Source organism: Lissotriton helveticus, chromosome 12 (genome assembly GCF_964261635.1).
Source record: "Lissotriton helveticus chromosome 12, aLisHel1.1, whole genome shotgun sequence".
NCBI classification, from domain to species: Eukaryota; Metazoa; Chordata; class Amphibia; order Caudata; family Salamandridae; genus Lissotriton; species Lissotriton helveticus.
In genome coordinates, this window is record NC_136073.1 from 600,570,796 (window position 1) to 600,584,715 (window position 13,920).

Here is a 13,920-nt window from a genome sequence, read left to right on the forward strand (position 1 = left end):
AGCTCGCACCTCTCAGCCTGTACCAAGCAATACATTTGGTGCACATCCTAAATGGTATCAGTCACTTTTGGATACCTCTGCAGTGCAGAAAGACATTCATTTATAAAAAAAAAGAAAAGCCTTTTTGATGTGAAATTAAGAAAAGACAAGAATTTCTGATATTTTGATGGATTTATTTATTCATTCTTTGGTGGTACCAATATATTTATAATTTTATTATGACCCATTTTTATCCTGTAAACTTTCTTGCTGCTGGGGGTCAAGAAATCTCAGGCTACAGCCTTATTTTCAATCTGTTTTGGCAACTGCTGGTTCTACTTGGTCTATTTCAAGGAGTGATTACATTGTTGTTATTTGCTCCGCTTCTATCTTATTGATAATTGAGTCTTAGGGCCTGATTAGGAGTTTGGAGGACAGGTTTACTCCATAACAAACGTGAGGGATATCCCGACCTCCGTATTACAATTCCATTATATCCTATAGTTGGAACATGTAATATGGCGGACGGGATATCCGTCACGTTTGTGACGGCGTATCCCATCTGCCAAACTCATAATCAAGCCGTTATTGATGTGTTCAAGCATCTCCTGTTTCACAATATTCCCTCTATACCTGATCCATGGTACTTAATACTTGTTTTGGATTTGTTTTTATCCTCTTGTTCGTCACAAATATTTCAAATTACCAATATTTCCTATTTCTGCATATCTAGGAGAATTCGCCTGAAGTTGAAAGGATGGCTTTAATATGTCAAATTTCTCTTACCAAGTGGATACCACAGTCAATATCTTCTAAGATTGTAAATCTGTTTACGGTGCCTTCTATTCCAGAGGAGATTGTTTTTTGGGCCATTCATCAAATGACAATTCAATACGGTAATTTGAAAAAATGCTATGTTGTTGTCAAACACTGTGCTCTGTGGCAGTCTACCGGATTCTACATTCATTTTAGGTCTGTATGCAAATAGTTTTATCTGTCTATGGCTCATGTCATCACAACACTCAAATACACAGAGTGGGCTCTGAAGCATGTGGCAACATGTTCTTTCAGTTCCCTTATTCCATTGTTCTTTCAGTTCCCTTACTCCATTGCTTGTTTAAAGTATTTCTACATTTTGTACAAAACCCATAACAGTATGGTGAATTTATGCATTTTACAGTGATGATTGAGAATGGATCAATCACTAGCATTGCATATACAATGCAAATTGAAAGTGGAAAGAAGCCACAGGGTATATTTAAGTTATTTTCTACATATATTTCAAACTGATTGTGGCATTCAGAATAGAGTCCCATGCCCATGCCTTTGCCGTTTCAGCCCGCATAATTAAAACAATTAATTTTTTAAGGAAGTGACAATTAATTGGAAGGAAATACAACAGCACCACTATGTGTTGCAACCCCATGTCATAATGGTAATTCAAATAAGCTCTAAAACGATTACTTTCTGTACAGTGCTAATTAAAGAAACAAGCATCTCCGTGCTTATGCCATCAGAAGGCTTCAAAATATGGAACTCCAGCAAGAGGCCTTAGAAGTGAATGGTTGCATCTTAAATACAGGTCCACTGACAGCCACTTTTGAAAGATGCAAATGTATTGCTGCTATTTTGGTTATTATGTTCAAATGATACATATTGTTTTAGATTTGTTGAAATTTAGTAATTTCACATTTTAGATTCACATTTTAGCACCACATACCAGTACCAGATGTCCCTGACAGGTTTTGTTTCATTATGTCTCTTGAGGAAAAACTGTTAAAAACTGAAACAGCTCTACACCAACCAGCTACTTAACTATTACGCCTTTATTTGTACAAGGATTTAGAATTTCTGTAAATGCAGCAACTCTGCTATAATGCCGAACTCCTTCATCACCGTCATAAAAAGGTGCGAGTGAATCCTGGGAAAAGACAATGTGAAACGTTCTTTTCCGCTTATTGCATTACGTTTTATGTTCTGCTGGGTGGAAAATATACAAAGCCAATCATCAAGATTTTTTTACAATATGTTTCATGACCAACACCACCTTTGCAGCACACTCATCATCTTAAGTTGGTATTAGTGTTTAGTTTAATTAATATTGTTTATCCTATTTTCTCTTACAGGACCGGAAATGGAACCATATCTAGATCTGATTCTCAGAACGCTCTTTCCTGTAATGAAGACTGCTTCTACAATCAACCAGAAATATTGGTTTAGCCTTGGTGTGCACCTGCGCTGGTGGAGCGGTCGCGTTCGGTTTGATGGTTGGGAGAGTGTTGGGAGAGGACACCTTTATTAAGTTCACTTTTGTAACATTTCCTGAGAGCACCCTTCATGCAAAGAGATGCAATTTCTTATGTCTGATTGGTGCAGAGAATAACAGTCCCTATTCATCCCATTGTTTTCAACAACTGATTACTTATCTGCATTAAACTTTCATTTGTGGCACAAATCAGAACTCAACTGCAACAATGGTCTGCATAATGTGTAACTCCACTACTTTCTAGTACATTTGCCAATTGGACTGGCATGCTGAGCTGCTGTGTCAAGTTTGCCATGTAATGACTGGAACACATCTCTAGTCTGTATAGTGCACCTCCGGGAAAAACCCTATTCTTTTCAGTAATAAAAAACGAAGGGCTTTATTTAGAGTTCGGTGGACAAGTTGTATCCTATTGTATGTGTAATAAGAGGGACGGGCTATCCCATCACGTTTGTGACGGGATACCCATCTGCCACAGCCTGAATCAGGCCTTATGTTGTGAACTTACCTCCCTAGGAAGTGGAGCATTAAAACCTGTAGAAATTGTACATCATTTCCCAGAGGTAATTGTTCACTTCAATGGCACAGACATCTTGTTGCAACCTAGAGCTCGCACAATTGCAAACTAGTCACTGTGTTAAGTAAAGATTTAGACTGGTGCAAATCATTGAGTAAATATATTTTTACCATTTTTGCCTCTTGAAAAATAAAGAATGCAGGAAGCAAGATTTGCTCCCAACTAAACATTTTCAATATTAGGACAGAAAAAGGGGCAATGTGATTTCACACGTTTTGCTATGCTTAATATAGGAAATTGAATCAATCAGTGTTTATTTAGATGTGAGATTAAAACCAGTGTAGTGTCTTCCTGCCTGATTAGCAGAAGAGTGCAAAATCATTACACCACTTTTTACTCTGGTGATATCTGAACCAGCACTTCTTTGTTAACCACATAAAATGATTCACAAAATTACTGATAAGGAATGCTCGGATGCATCATCTTTTATATTTTTACATACTTTTTTTTATTTTGCCAAGAGGGCAAATATCGTCATACAGTAATAATTTGTGCAAAATCTGATTTCTCCACTCTTATTTCAGAAACAACAAAACTGTACAAACTAAATTGCTTTGTTGCTAATTGAATGTAAAAAGTACTCTGGTGACACATATTCTGCCTTTCCTTCATTTTAGTTCAATACAATGAGTTGCAGTAATGTGGACTTATTACCATATATTGTCTAGAATGCTTCAAAAGTGCAATAGGATGCATGATCGAAATGGATACCATTACAGTATCTATGAGAGTCATAGAATACCTATGTGAATTGAGTCTAATACCTGCTAAAAATCATTTCCTATCAGCAGACGCATTGCACTGTTTTTGCTCAGTATGTCCTATGCACTACCAGACGCCGTGGTACATGTATAGATTAATGCAACACTTAAGCCTTTGAACTTAACTGTCATTTTTTTATTTTTGTGCAGTCATTGAGATGTTATCAGGCCAGTTTGCTTCCAGTGTAGACACTCCTCTAGTCACACTTTTCTTTGAAGCCTACTCAACCTGTAAGGTATTTCTTCTTGAAACCATCCCCAGTCTCCAGGAGGTGAGTTGGTAAAGTGGGGAAAGAACAGAGTGCAGTGGATGAAGGTTTAGAGCTGTTACGTTTTGTGAGATAACTGATGCATACACATTGACTGCCCCTTCCTCTGCCTTTGCATATATACTTCATTTGATGAAATACAAAAAAATATGAAATTCATTCTCTTGACCCAGACTTGTGATCTCTATTTATGTAGATGAATAAAATGTGTAAAAATCTTTATTGTACCCGACCAAGTATCAAATTCCTATCAGGTCAGATATATAAAACACAATCAAAGCTAAACCATGCTATAATACTTAAGTATGTGGGAACAGTAAGTGTAATAAGTATTATTGAAAAAGAAAGTGACAGAATTAGATTATAGGGCAATTTAATAAAATCGCAGCTGCAGTAGTGTATTTTCTATGTCTACCACAACCTGTCCATGAATAGGAGGCAGGGGAAATATATTTTTTTAAAAGAGCTGGGGAGAGGGAGAAAATAGAGAGAGTGGGTGGGGAACCCTCGTCCAAATAAGACAAGAGCGAAACAAATTCATGGATAACATTTCTATTTTAGAGAATCAGTTTTGTCTATTGGAATATTCTGCCAGTGACAGAAACCACTACCTTTGCATGACAGAATCACTTCCTAGTGAACAGATGTCAAGTGCAGCTGCCTCTCCAGGGAACCCTCTACTTCCACATGTGGCTCATCTTTTCTTAGTAGTTAATGTCTAGTGTGTGGAACTGAAAAACTGGTGTAATTTATCTTAACAGGTCTGGGGGCAGGTCATCACCACTCTGGGACATTTGGCCTCCGTTCTGCCAGAGGAGCAACTAGATAAGGAGCTTCCTTGGTTGGTCAATGAAGTTGAAAGGCTCCAGCCCCAGCTGCCTGCTGATATGGCATTTCGTTTGCTCACAGTGAGTGTGACCTTTATTTGCTGTCCATGCTTGCCACTTCAACCAATCCCAAATGATCCACTCATAATGAACACTGTATCTCATAATGAGAGATTAGCTGCAATGAAACACTACATTATTGAGAAATGAGGGTTGAATACAGAACTACAGGATTCCATTGGTGAGTTAGTTACACCACAGGTGGAGTTGTGAGATTGTTCAGGCCTCCATCATGTGTACATTGGGCCAACATATTGGCATTCCGCTCCCAACTGTACCAATGTTGTGGGTATCAGAAATTTTGGGATGTAGGAAAAATGTATGATTCCAAGTTTGCCCCTTAGGTAACCCTGAGAAATAGAACCACCACACCTATTCGGACAGTAATTCCCCACTATTTGACACATTCACGCCTGGTAATTATTTCAGTTTTGAGCTGGTGTATTGTTTTGGGAGATGAAGGGATTACAGGGAATATAATTTTCCAACATTAATTCCAAATACTGAACCAGCTGAATTGTGATTAGTACACAATCCATGAAGGCAGCCAGAGAACCAAAATGCACATTTGTATTTGTTACATATGAAATCGGGATTAATAAAGGAGAAATGTGGACCGAAGCAATTGTGCTAGATTTTAAATAAACATCAACAGTGCTGAAATTTGCTTCACCTGTTGTTGTGATACTGGGTAAGTAAAATTGGTTATAGAAGTGAAATTGAGCATACTGACGCTCCATCTTGATGCGTTAATCATAACAAAACAGCAGATCTTCAGTCACTAGAGCCCTGACATAGGTCCCAAGCAATAATTGGGCTTACTAAAGCCCTAGTGACCTCTTATAACAAACAGTGTGCCATTGCATTTTCTCTAGTCTGAGAGGCTGCTTACACCCTGTGAAATACAAGTACATTTACAAATGACCTTACTAAGGAGCCCCATGACTTTGCATTGCACTCCTGGTGACCGAACATACAGGTAAAACAGTGAAGTCTTAAGAGGAGCACTGGAAATGTATCATGTTGGTAATCAATAATGTGTTGGAATTATAGAATACTACTTTTAGTTGCTATAAAAACAAATATTAGCAAAGGAAAGAGTCCGTAGTTAGAGTTGTGCGAACTGTATTAGCTGAAAAAGCAAGAGTGACGTAGACCTTGGTGGACACACTATTAGAATCATTACGTCTCCAATCTGCCAATTTTCATTTCCACAGAACTATTGTTTTTAAGGCTTGAGAATTGTAGATTAATGTTGAGGCTCTAAGTGGAACAGTTTCTGCTAGGTCTGAGCACTTACAGTTAAAAGGACAGGATGTTCAAATTTCCTTACAAGTCCTTCTTTTGACAGTCTCCACTTGTAATAAAAATTTGAATACCAGCTACAAACATAAAAACATGACAGAATTTTGTTGTATGGCATATTGACCATATACATAATTTGAGGTTGTTCCCGCAATGAGTCCTACAAGCCTTCATTGCAGGTGATCATTCTCCTCATTAGCATCTGTGTAGCTAAATGTGTTCCTAAAACTGCTTTTAGTCGTCACCCATCTTCTGTGTTGCAGCTCCTGCCTCCACGTTGCCTTTGATTCTCATAAGCGAACACTATCCTTTTAGGCTCCTCTGTACTCCCATGGTTCACAGTGTGCAGGGGTGCAAGAAGGACATTGAGCAATCCTGGTCCACAACTGTTAATAGTGAAACAGATGTAGCGGCGCATACATGGATCCAGGTTTTAGAGGAGCACCCCAATTATGTCTGTATTTTACTATCTAACAGGAAAAAATGGGAAAATGTATTTCCAATAGTGTTCATACACCCATGCTACATCTAAGTGTGCCCTTTGGCTTGAGGGTGTATTTTGCTGACTTTGGATGAGACTACATAAGTGGAGTGTGGATCACTTGGAGAAGCAGGCAGATAACTAGAGGACCTGTAGGATGAACAGGGAGAAACAGGAGGGTGAAAGGGAGGTCAAACAGAAGAGGAGGACAAGGGAACAAGACTCTTCAAAAAGTTCAGTAAAACTGAATGGAGGAGGAGGAGGAGGAGGAGGACCAAGATCACTAGCAGGATTAGGAACACACGGAACTGGATTTCCAAGATAATGAAGAGAAAGCAATAGCAGGAGGACCATGGAAAAACCTGGAGGATCAGGCAGCCAAAAACCACAGTCGACCAGGATGACTGAGACCCCAAGGACATAAGGCCCAGCATGCCTAAGACAAAGAGGAGGATCAGTAAAACCAGGAGAATAAGTAGAATGAAGTAGACCAGAAGGACCAGAACCAGGAGGCCAAAGAGGAGAAGAAGTACAAGTAGCCACTTTATTAAGCGCCATAGAAGCCAGAAACTAGCTGACTCCAAACCTTTTCGGTGGTATAACAATGAATGTAGGCAAGCAAGAATTGCCCTTGGCAATGCTATCAGGGTTGGGGAAATGGGTACTGTCCGTACTGCAAGATATGAATACAAAAAAGCTATCCATAAAGCCAAGTGCCTATGGGATGAGCTTAGATGGCAGGACCTATAGAAGCTAATTTGCAGAATAATACCAAATCAGTCTGGAATATCATTAAGTGAGGCAGAGGGGTCAACCTGATCAGCCGCTAATTCATGTCTCTCATGAAGTATGGGTTAATTACTTTGGGCCCCAATATGCGCGTAACCCTTTAGATGATCAAATGGAAGAAGTTAGTTATGTTTTTTATATTGATGAGGCTTTTAATGACAAAGAAGTTTTAGCAGCTCTTAGTGCAGTTGCTGGAGGTAGAGCGCCAGGACCCGATGGTGTCCCTGCGGATGTGTTCCTCTATGACAAAATACGATGGGGTAGATACATCTTGTTGATGGCAAATGCAACGGCCCAGGGTGCCCCGATCCCGGTTTCCTGGAAAGGGGCCGTGATAATTCCAGTATATAAAAAAGGAGATAAAACTCAACCAGGGAACTACAGACCTATCAGCTTGATGGATACAATTCAGAAGGTAGTTGGGAGGTTGATCCTGAACAAAATCTTAGACTGGATTGAAGAGAATAGTATATTGCCCCCATTCCAAGAGGGTTTCCTTAAATACACTAGCACCATTGATCAAGTCACTCATTTTATTATTTCATAGTGGAAGACTGTGACATTGGGCAAGGGCAGCCTTTATGCTGCCTTTGTCGATCTAAGTTCAGCTTTTGACCTTGTCCCCCGTTCCCGGTTATGGGTGCCGTTGAGGGAATTAGGCCTTTCGGACGAGATCCAAACCTTCGTAATGAGGCTGCACGAGGGCAATCATGCTAGAATCCGCTGGGGAGGGCAGGGTAGGGTCACCACCCAGTTTCCGGTTGAACGAGGGGTAAGGCAAGGCGGTACCATGGCACCAACGTTATTCTCTTTGTATATTAATGGAATAGTGGACCACTTGTTGCCAGTGAATACAGATGCCCCTTCTCTAGCAGGTGTAAAAATTCCGATTTTAATGTTTGCAGATGACACATTAATTATTTCCAAGACTCCTAGTGGCCTCCAGTGAGCTCTATCAATTTTTGAAGATTTTTGTGCTGCTCGAGGCCTGGAAGTTAATGTGTCAAAAGCGAAATTCATGGCTTTTAATCCGCATCGAAGTTTTAACGGGAGGGTTTTTATGAATAAACAACCACTTGAACTGGTTAGGGCTTTTAGTTGTAAATATTTTTGTCCACCCTAAGCGTGGAAGGGTATACTCAGACATGAGTCCCTTGCTCATTGCACCATCAGGATTCAAGCAAGCCGGGCCGAAGACGGCTGTAATGCCAGAAACCGGTCCCCGGAAGCTTGTTTCCTTCCCAGTGTAAGAATTGGCTTTTGTAGTCTGGTCTGCCCTGTTCCCATGATGCACTGGGCCAGGGACAGACTAATTTGCATACAGCCAGGCTCTGAAACTGGGATGGTGCAATGAGCTAAAAAACGGTGTTGGATCTAGCCCTGATCTCTTGACTGGGTGAGAGTATTCTGCTTAATTCAGAGACTCTGTCCCTCACCACCCCTTGTTGTAAATACCCATTCCAAGAGGGTTTCCTTAAATACACTAGCACCATTGATCAAGTCATTCATTTTATTCTTTCATAGTGGAAGACTGTGACATTGGGCAAGGGCAGCCTTTATGCTGCCTTTGTCGATCTAAGTTCAGCTTTTGACCTTGTCCCCCGTTCCCGGTTATGGGTGACGTTGAGGGAATTAGGCCTTTCGGATGAGATCCAAACCTTCGTAATGAGGCTGCACGAGGGCAATCATGCTAGAATCCGCTGGGGAGGGCAGGGTAGGGTCAACATCCAGTTTCCGGTTGAACGAGGGGTAAGGCAAGGCGGTACCATGGCACCAACGTTATTCTCTTTGTATATTAATGGAATAGTGGACCACTTGTTGCCAGTGAATACAGATGCCCCTTCTCTAGCAGGTGTAAAAATTCCGATTTTAATGTTTGCAGATGACACATTAATTATTTCCAAGACTCCTAGTGGCCTCCAGTGAGCTCTATCAATTTTTGAAGATTTTTGTGCTGCTCGAGGCCTGGAAGTTAATGTGTCAAAAGCGAAATTCATGGCTTTTAATCCGCATCGAAGTTTTAACAGGAGGGTTTTTATGAATAAACAACCACTTGAACTGGTTAGGGCTTTTACCTATTTGGGTATACAGTTAGAGAAGAAACTTAAGTGGGACTGCCATATAGATTTAGCAGCCCTGAAACATCGACAAGTTACGGGAGCTTTAAGTCTGGAGCATAAAAGGTCTCTAAAAAAACAATTAGACCAGTCCTCCAAGTTTATGAATCTAAATCTGTTAGCTCCGCTCTTTATGGCACCAAATAATGGGTGTTTGAGAAAGCAGCACCTTTAACTCTTTCTGAAAATAAGTTCCTACGTAGCATTACCAATCTCTCAAAAAGCACCCCTCTTAAGCCACTTAGATATGATTTGGGTAGAAAAGCTATTATTGATGTCGCCAAGTTGCGTCCGATTTTATATTGGCGCAGGTTGTGAACAACACATGAACTCTCATCATATGCCTCAGGTTTTCTGGATGTAATAATATCTGATGCCTTCCATAAAATTGGTTGGTTAAGAGGTGTTAGGAATAGCCTGATTGGCCTGGGAATGAGAATCCTATGGGAGAACCCATTAGAGGCTTCCCTCTGAAAACATCCTAAAAGAGAAGTATTGGGAGTGGGCTGCTTTTAATGCTTGGAGTAACTCTGACTCATCTTCTATGGTGGGAATCTTCTTAGAAACAAAACTCACACCCAGATTAGAATCCTATTGGGATAATATCACCAGGCCGAGAGATAGGAAGCTTTACTTCCAACTCAGGGCAGGCTCCTTACCTTTAAAGTCCCTTATGTCCAGGTGGACTCCCACAAGTGATAACATCTGTCCTGCCTGTGGGAGTCATAGTGAAACAGTTGCCCACCTGCTTTTTGCCTGTCCCGCCTATGCACTCCCTAGGCGAGTTTGGCTGGCTCCAGTGTGCAAACTACTTTGCACATTTAGGAGCGCCGAAGCGGAAAGGCTTATGCGCACCAGCACTTTACCATTTATCACAATAGCGGTAGCCAAATACCTAGGATGGGCGTGGGCTATAAGGCTGAAACCTACATCTGGGTAATTCTTTGGTGAGCATTAATTTTAACTTCACTTGCCTGGCCACTGAATGTGATTGATTATTTTAAATTGTTTTTGCCTGCTGTAATGTTTTTCATAACTCAAAGAAAATTGTATTAATGTAACTTTTATCTCATCCATTTGCTCTGAGATCTACGTTTTATCAAACATTTTTAACTATCCAGCCTCTGCATTTTTAACTGTATCTAAATATTGTTTGTTTTGTGCTTTTATGAGTATACTTCGAATAAAGCTACTTTGGAATGGAATGGAATGGAGAAGAAGGATGTGCAAGTGGAAAGGGAGGGTCATCAGGAGGACCAGGATCACCAGAACAAGAAGGAAGAAGATGGGCAGGTCAACACGGAGAACCTACACCACTGTGAAGACCCTACACAGAATGAGGTGGAGGGAGATGGCCATGAGGATGCGTAGAAGGGGAGGTGGGGGTGCAGGACAGACAAGAAGCTTAGAAACTCCAGGACCACCAGAAGGATTTGGAAAACTTGAACCAACAGGGGACCAATACCATGTCCAAGAACTAGGAAAACCAAGAGGATCAAGGCCAGGAAGAATAGGAAAAGGATTTCTAAGAGGACTGGGAGAATAAGGAGGAAAACCAGGAGGAGGGAGACCAGTAAGAGGAAGAAGACCATGAAGAGAAAGCACAGGATAGGAGGTCCAGAACAGCAGTCACCACCATGACCACCATGAAAAACCTGAGGGCCAAAACCAGGATTGCTAGGAATAACAGCACCAGAGGATCCAGAGGACCAGGAAGAGGATGACCAAGATTAGCTGGACCATGAACATAAGGACAATGAAGATCATGAGGACCAGCAGGACTGGGACCCGAAGAATGAAAAGATTGAAGAACACCAGGGCAAGAGCACCAGAAGAACAACTAGGAGGGACACAGCAATAAGCACCATGGTAAAGATAATCCTTTTAACAGGAGTAGGATCTCAGGAGGATAAGGGCTACATATGGACAATGGCCAATACCTAGAAGACCAGGACCATGAATATGTAGATGAAGACCAGGAGGATGATTTTGAGGAAAATATGAGTTGACAGAGAGGAAAGAAGAATAAGAGGATGATCAGGAGGAAGAGACCTAGAAAAAGGAGAACATGAAAATCAATATGAAGATTAAGAGAACTATTAAAAGGAAGACCTGGTAAACCAGGAGCATGAAGAGGAACACCTATAGGTGGAAGACCAGGAAGAGGAGAATGACCAAGAGGAGTAGAGGGACTAGGGCAACCAGGAAGTCCAGGAGCACTATGATTACCAGGTCCATCAAGAGGACACAACCATTAAGGGAATCACAACCGGACACGCATCAGGAGAACTAGGGACAGGAAAAGCAAAGGCTGTATGATGATATGAAAAGGAAAGAGAGATCAACAATACTGATGGGTACCATTAAGACCAAGACCAGCAGGAAGACCAGGAGCAGGAAGACCAAGGCCAGGAAGGAAAGGACTAAGATGGCCAAGAGGATCTAGACAGTGCCATAAGAAGAAGGAGTATCAGACAGCCAAGAGAACTAGAACCACCAAGAGAACTAGGACAACCAAGGCAAGGGCCATCATCAACAGTGGCTAAGAATACAGGGCCTACAATGACAAGTGAGTCTAGGCTACATGTGTTAGGGCATGCCCCTGTTAAATGCTGAACATGTTCTCTTCTGGTTCCTTGATGGACTAAAATCCAACATCTGATTCCAACAGATAACCTCTACAGAAATCACTACGTGGATCTGAGAGATCTTAAGGCACTGTGAGTCAAGAAAACAGAGCAACCAGGAAAGAAAAAATTAGACATACGGACGGTCATCTGTCAAAATCTACTTGTGGTCATATCTATTTAGAATTAGTACACAAGAGAGCTCATTCGCACACCAACTCACTCTTGCATTCAGACAGCATTTACACTTTGAAGTTTGTAATTCACCACTGACCATCATCATTTGCACAAACTGCCCTTTGGCCTCATCTCAATTTTCTTATCTCCTTGCAGACCCTTGAGTTATGCATCAAGGCAGCTGTTACTAAGAGTTGCAGAGCGCTGAATGGAACTGTGCCAACCGTGCTTGCCGTCCTACATCACCTGGTAAGTATATACATGAGGACAAACAAACTATTTCAGTGGGAGGCGACAGACATTTCCTAGGAGTGTTTTAAAGGGTAACATTTGGGAACTCTCTTGCATAAAATATTAAATTATAATCCATAAAAATCCTATATGAACCAATTTGCTTCTAGGATGCTAAGAAAGAAGACAATGGATATAAATCTGCCAGTGTTGACAGCTCCTCTGCAAGAACCACCCATAAGTCTGCCTCCCGGCAGCTCTGGCTCTGATAATAGGTAACAGAGGAACCGAGTGACAGGGAAAGGGAAGGGACCCAGGGGTAACACCAAGGATGGAGACCTGAAAGAAAAAAGCTGTGCCCAATAACAATGGTTTACAACAGATACATAATACTAACAAAGCTTATCTCGGAGGTTCAATTGTCCAGTTAGACTTTACTATATAACATATACTGGACTCTTCATGACATTCCCAACAACAGTACACCCAATCTTAAATCTATATATTTAATAATAATAAGGCTATATCATATACATTTGATTAATGCCATCAATCAAGGAAATTCAGTATTTATCCGACTAAGGTTCCTAAAGTCAATATATGCAGAAACTACCCCACAATTTAGTTCAAATAATCCAAATACACAACATTTCTGGAATATCCTTACAATCCAAACTTGAAGCATTCAAGACCCCAGTCCACATATAAGAAGGCCCTCTGAAAACAGGTGCACAACTTGACGGCCATAAGCATGAAATTCCAAATAGCAATGCTGGCACGTGGAATCTGGAATGAATGGGAAACAAAAGACAAGCATCTCTGATGAGGACCAAAGTGCGAGAACTAAATGCCGGTAAAGAAAAAAAAATGAAGTGGTACAGCAGAAACAGCAAGTGGCGGCGAGAACAGAAAAAGGCCCTAATGAAGCCACTGACAGAAGCAATCGCTCCCCACTCTGCTGACTAGAGACCTGGGACGCAAAATGGGCAAAAAGTGAAGCAAAAAAGGCCTGCTCTGAAAAGCATGCAACCCACTATGCTGGCCAGACACCGTAGGACGCAAAAGGGGAACAGCTTTACCGTCCCCAGAGATAAGCCAAGATGAAGTGTAACAACAGCCTACATCTTGATTACGTTGAATAGCCGCCACTAGTGCCAGCTTTGTTAAAAGCATTAAGTACCACTACCTTCTGCAATCTCGCCAGACTTCTGAGTCTACAAACTATCCTAAAACCATAGGAAACTAAGGCATCCATCTTAGAGTGGTATCTGAGAATTTGCACTTCCACCAATATCGGGCACCCTGAATATGCTGTATTCCACACAATTAATTTTACTGTAGCGTGGTATGGATCATGGCCCCACAAGTCCTGACAAACTCCTATGCTATCATTTCCCCACTGGAAGTTATTTGCTGTCTGGATGTATGGGATTGGCTTTCAAATAGCCTAGCTT

At 41.2% G+C, this 13,920-nt stretch overlaps 1 protein-coding gene across 2 annotated transcripts in view; it reads left to right on the top strand.

The window, feature by feature from the left end:
* The first annotated feature begins 4,285 nt into the window (after window positions 1-4,285).
* Window positions 4,286-13,920, top strand: part of LOC144797678 (maestro heat-like repeat-containing protein family member 2A) — a 61,275-nt gene continuing 51,640 nt past the window's right edge. For both annotated transcript variants that reach the window (XM_078668399.1, XM_078668400.1), the window contains exons 1-2: window positions 4,286-4,760; window positions 12,392-12,484. In XM_078668399.1, coding sequence (XP_078524525.1) covers window positions 4,740-4,760; window positions 12,392-12,484 — 114 coding nt within the window. In that variant the 5' untranslated portion in view covers window positions 4,286-4,739. The remainder of the gene's footprint in view (window positions 4,761-12,391; window positions 12,485-13,920) is intronic.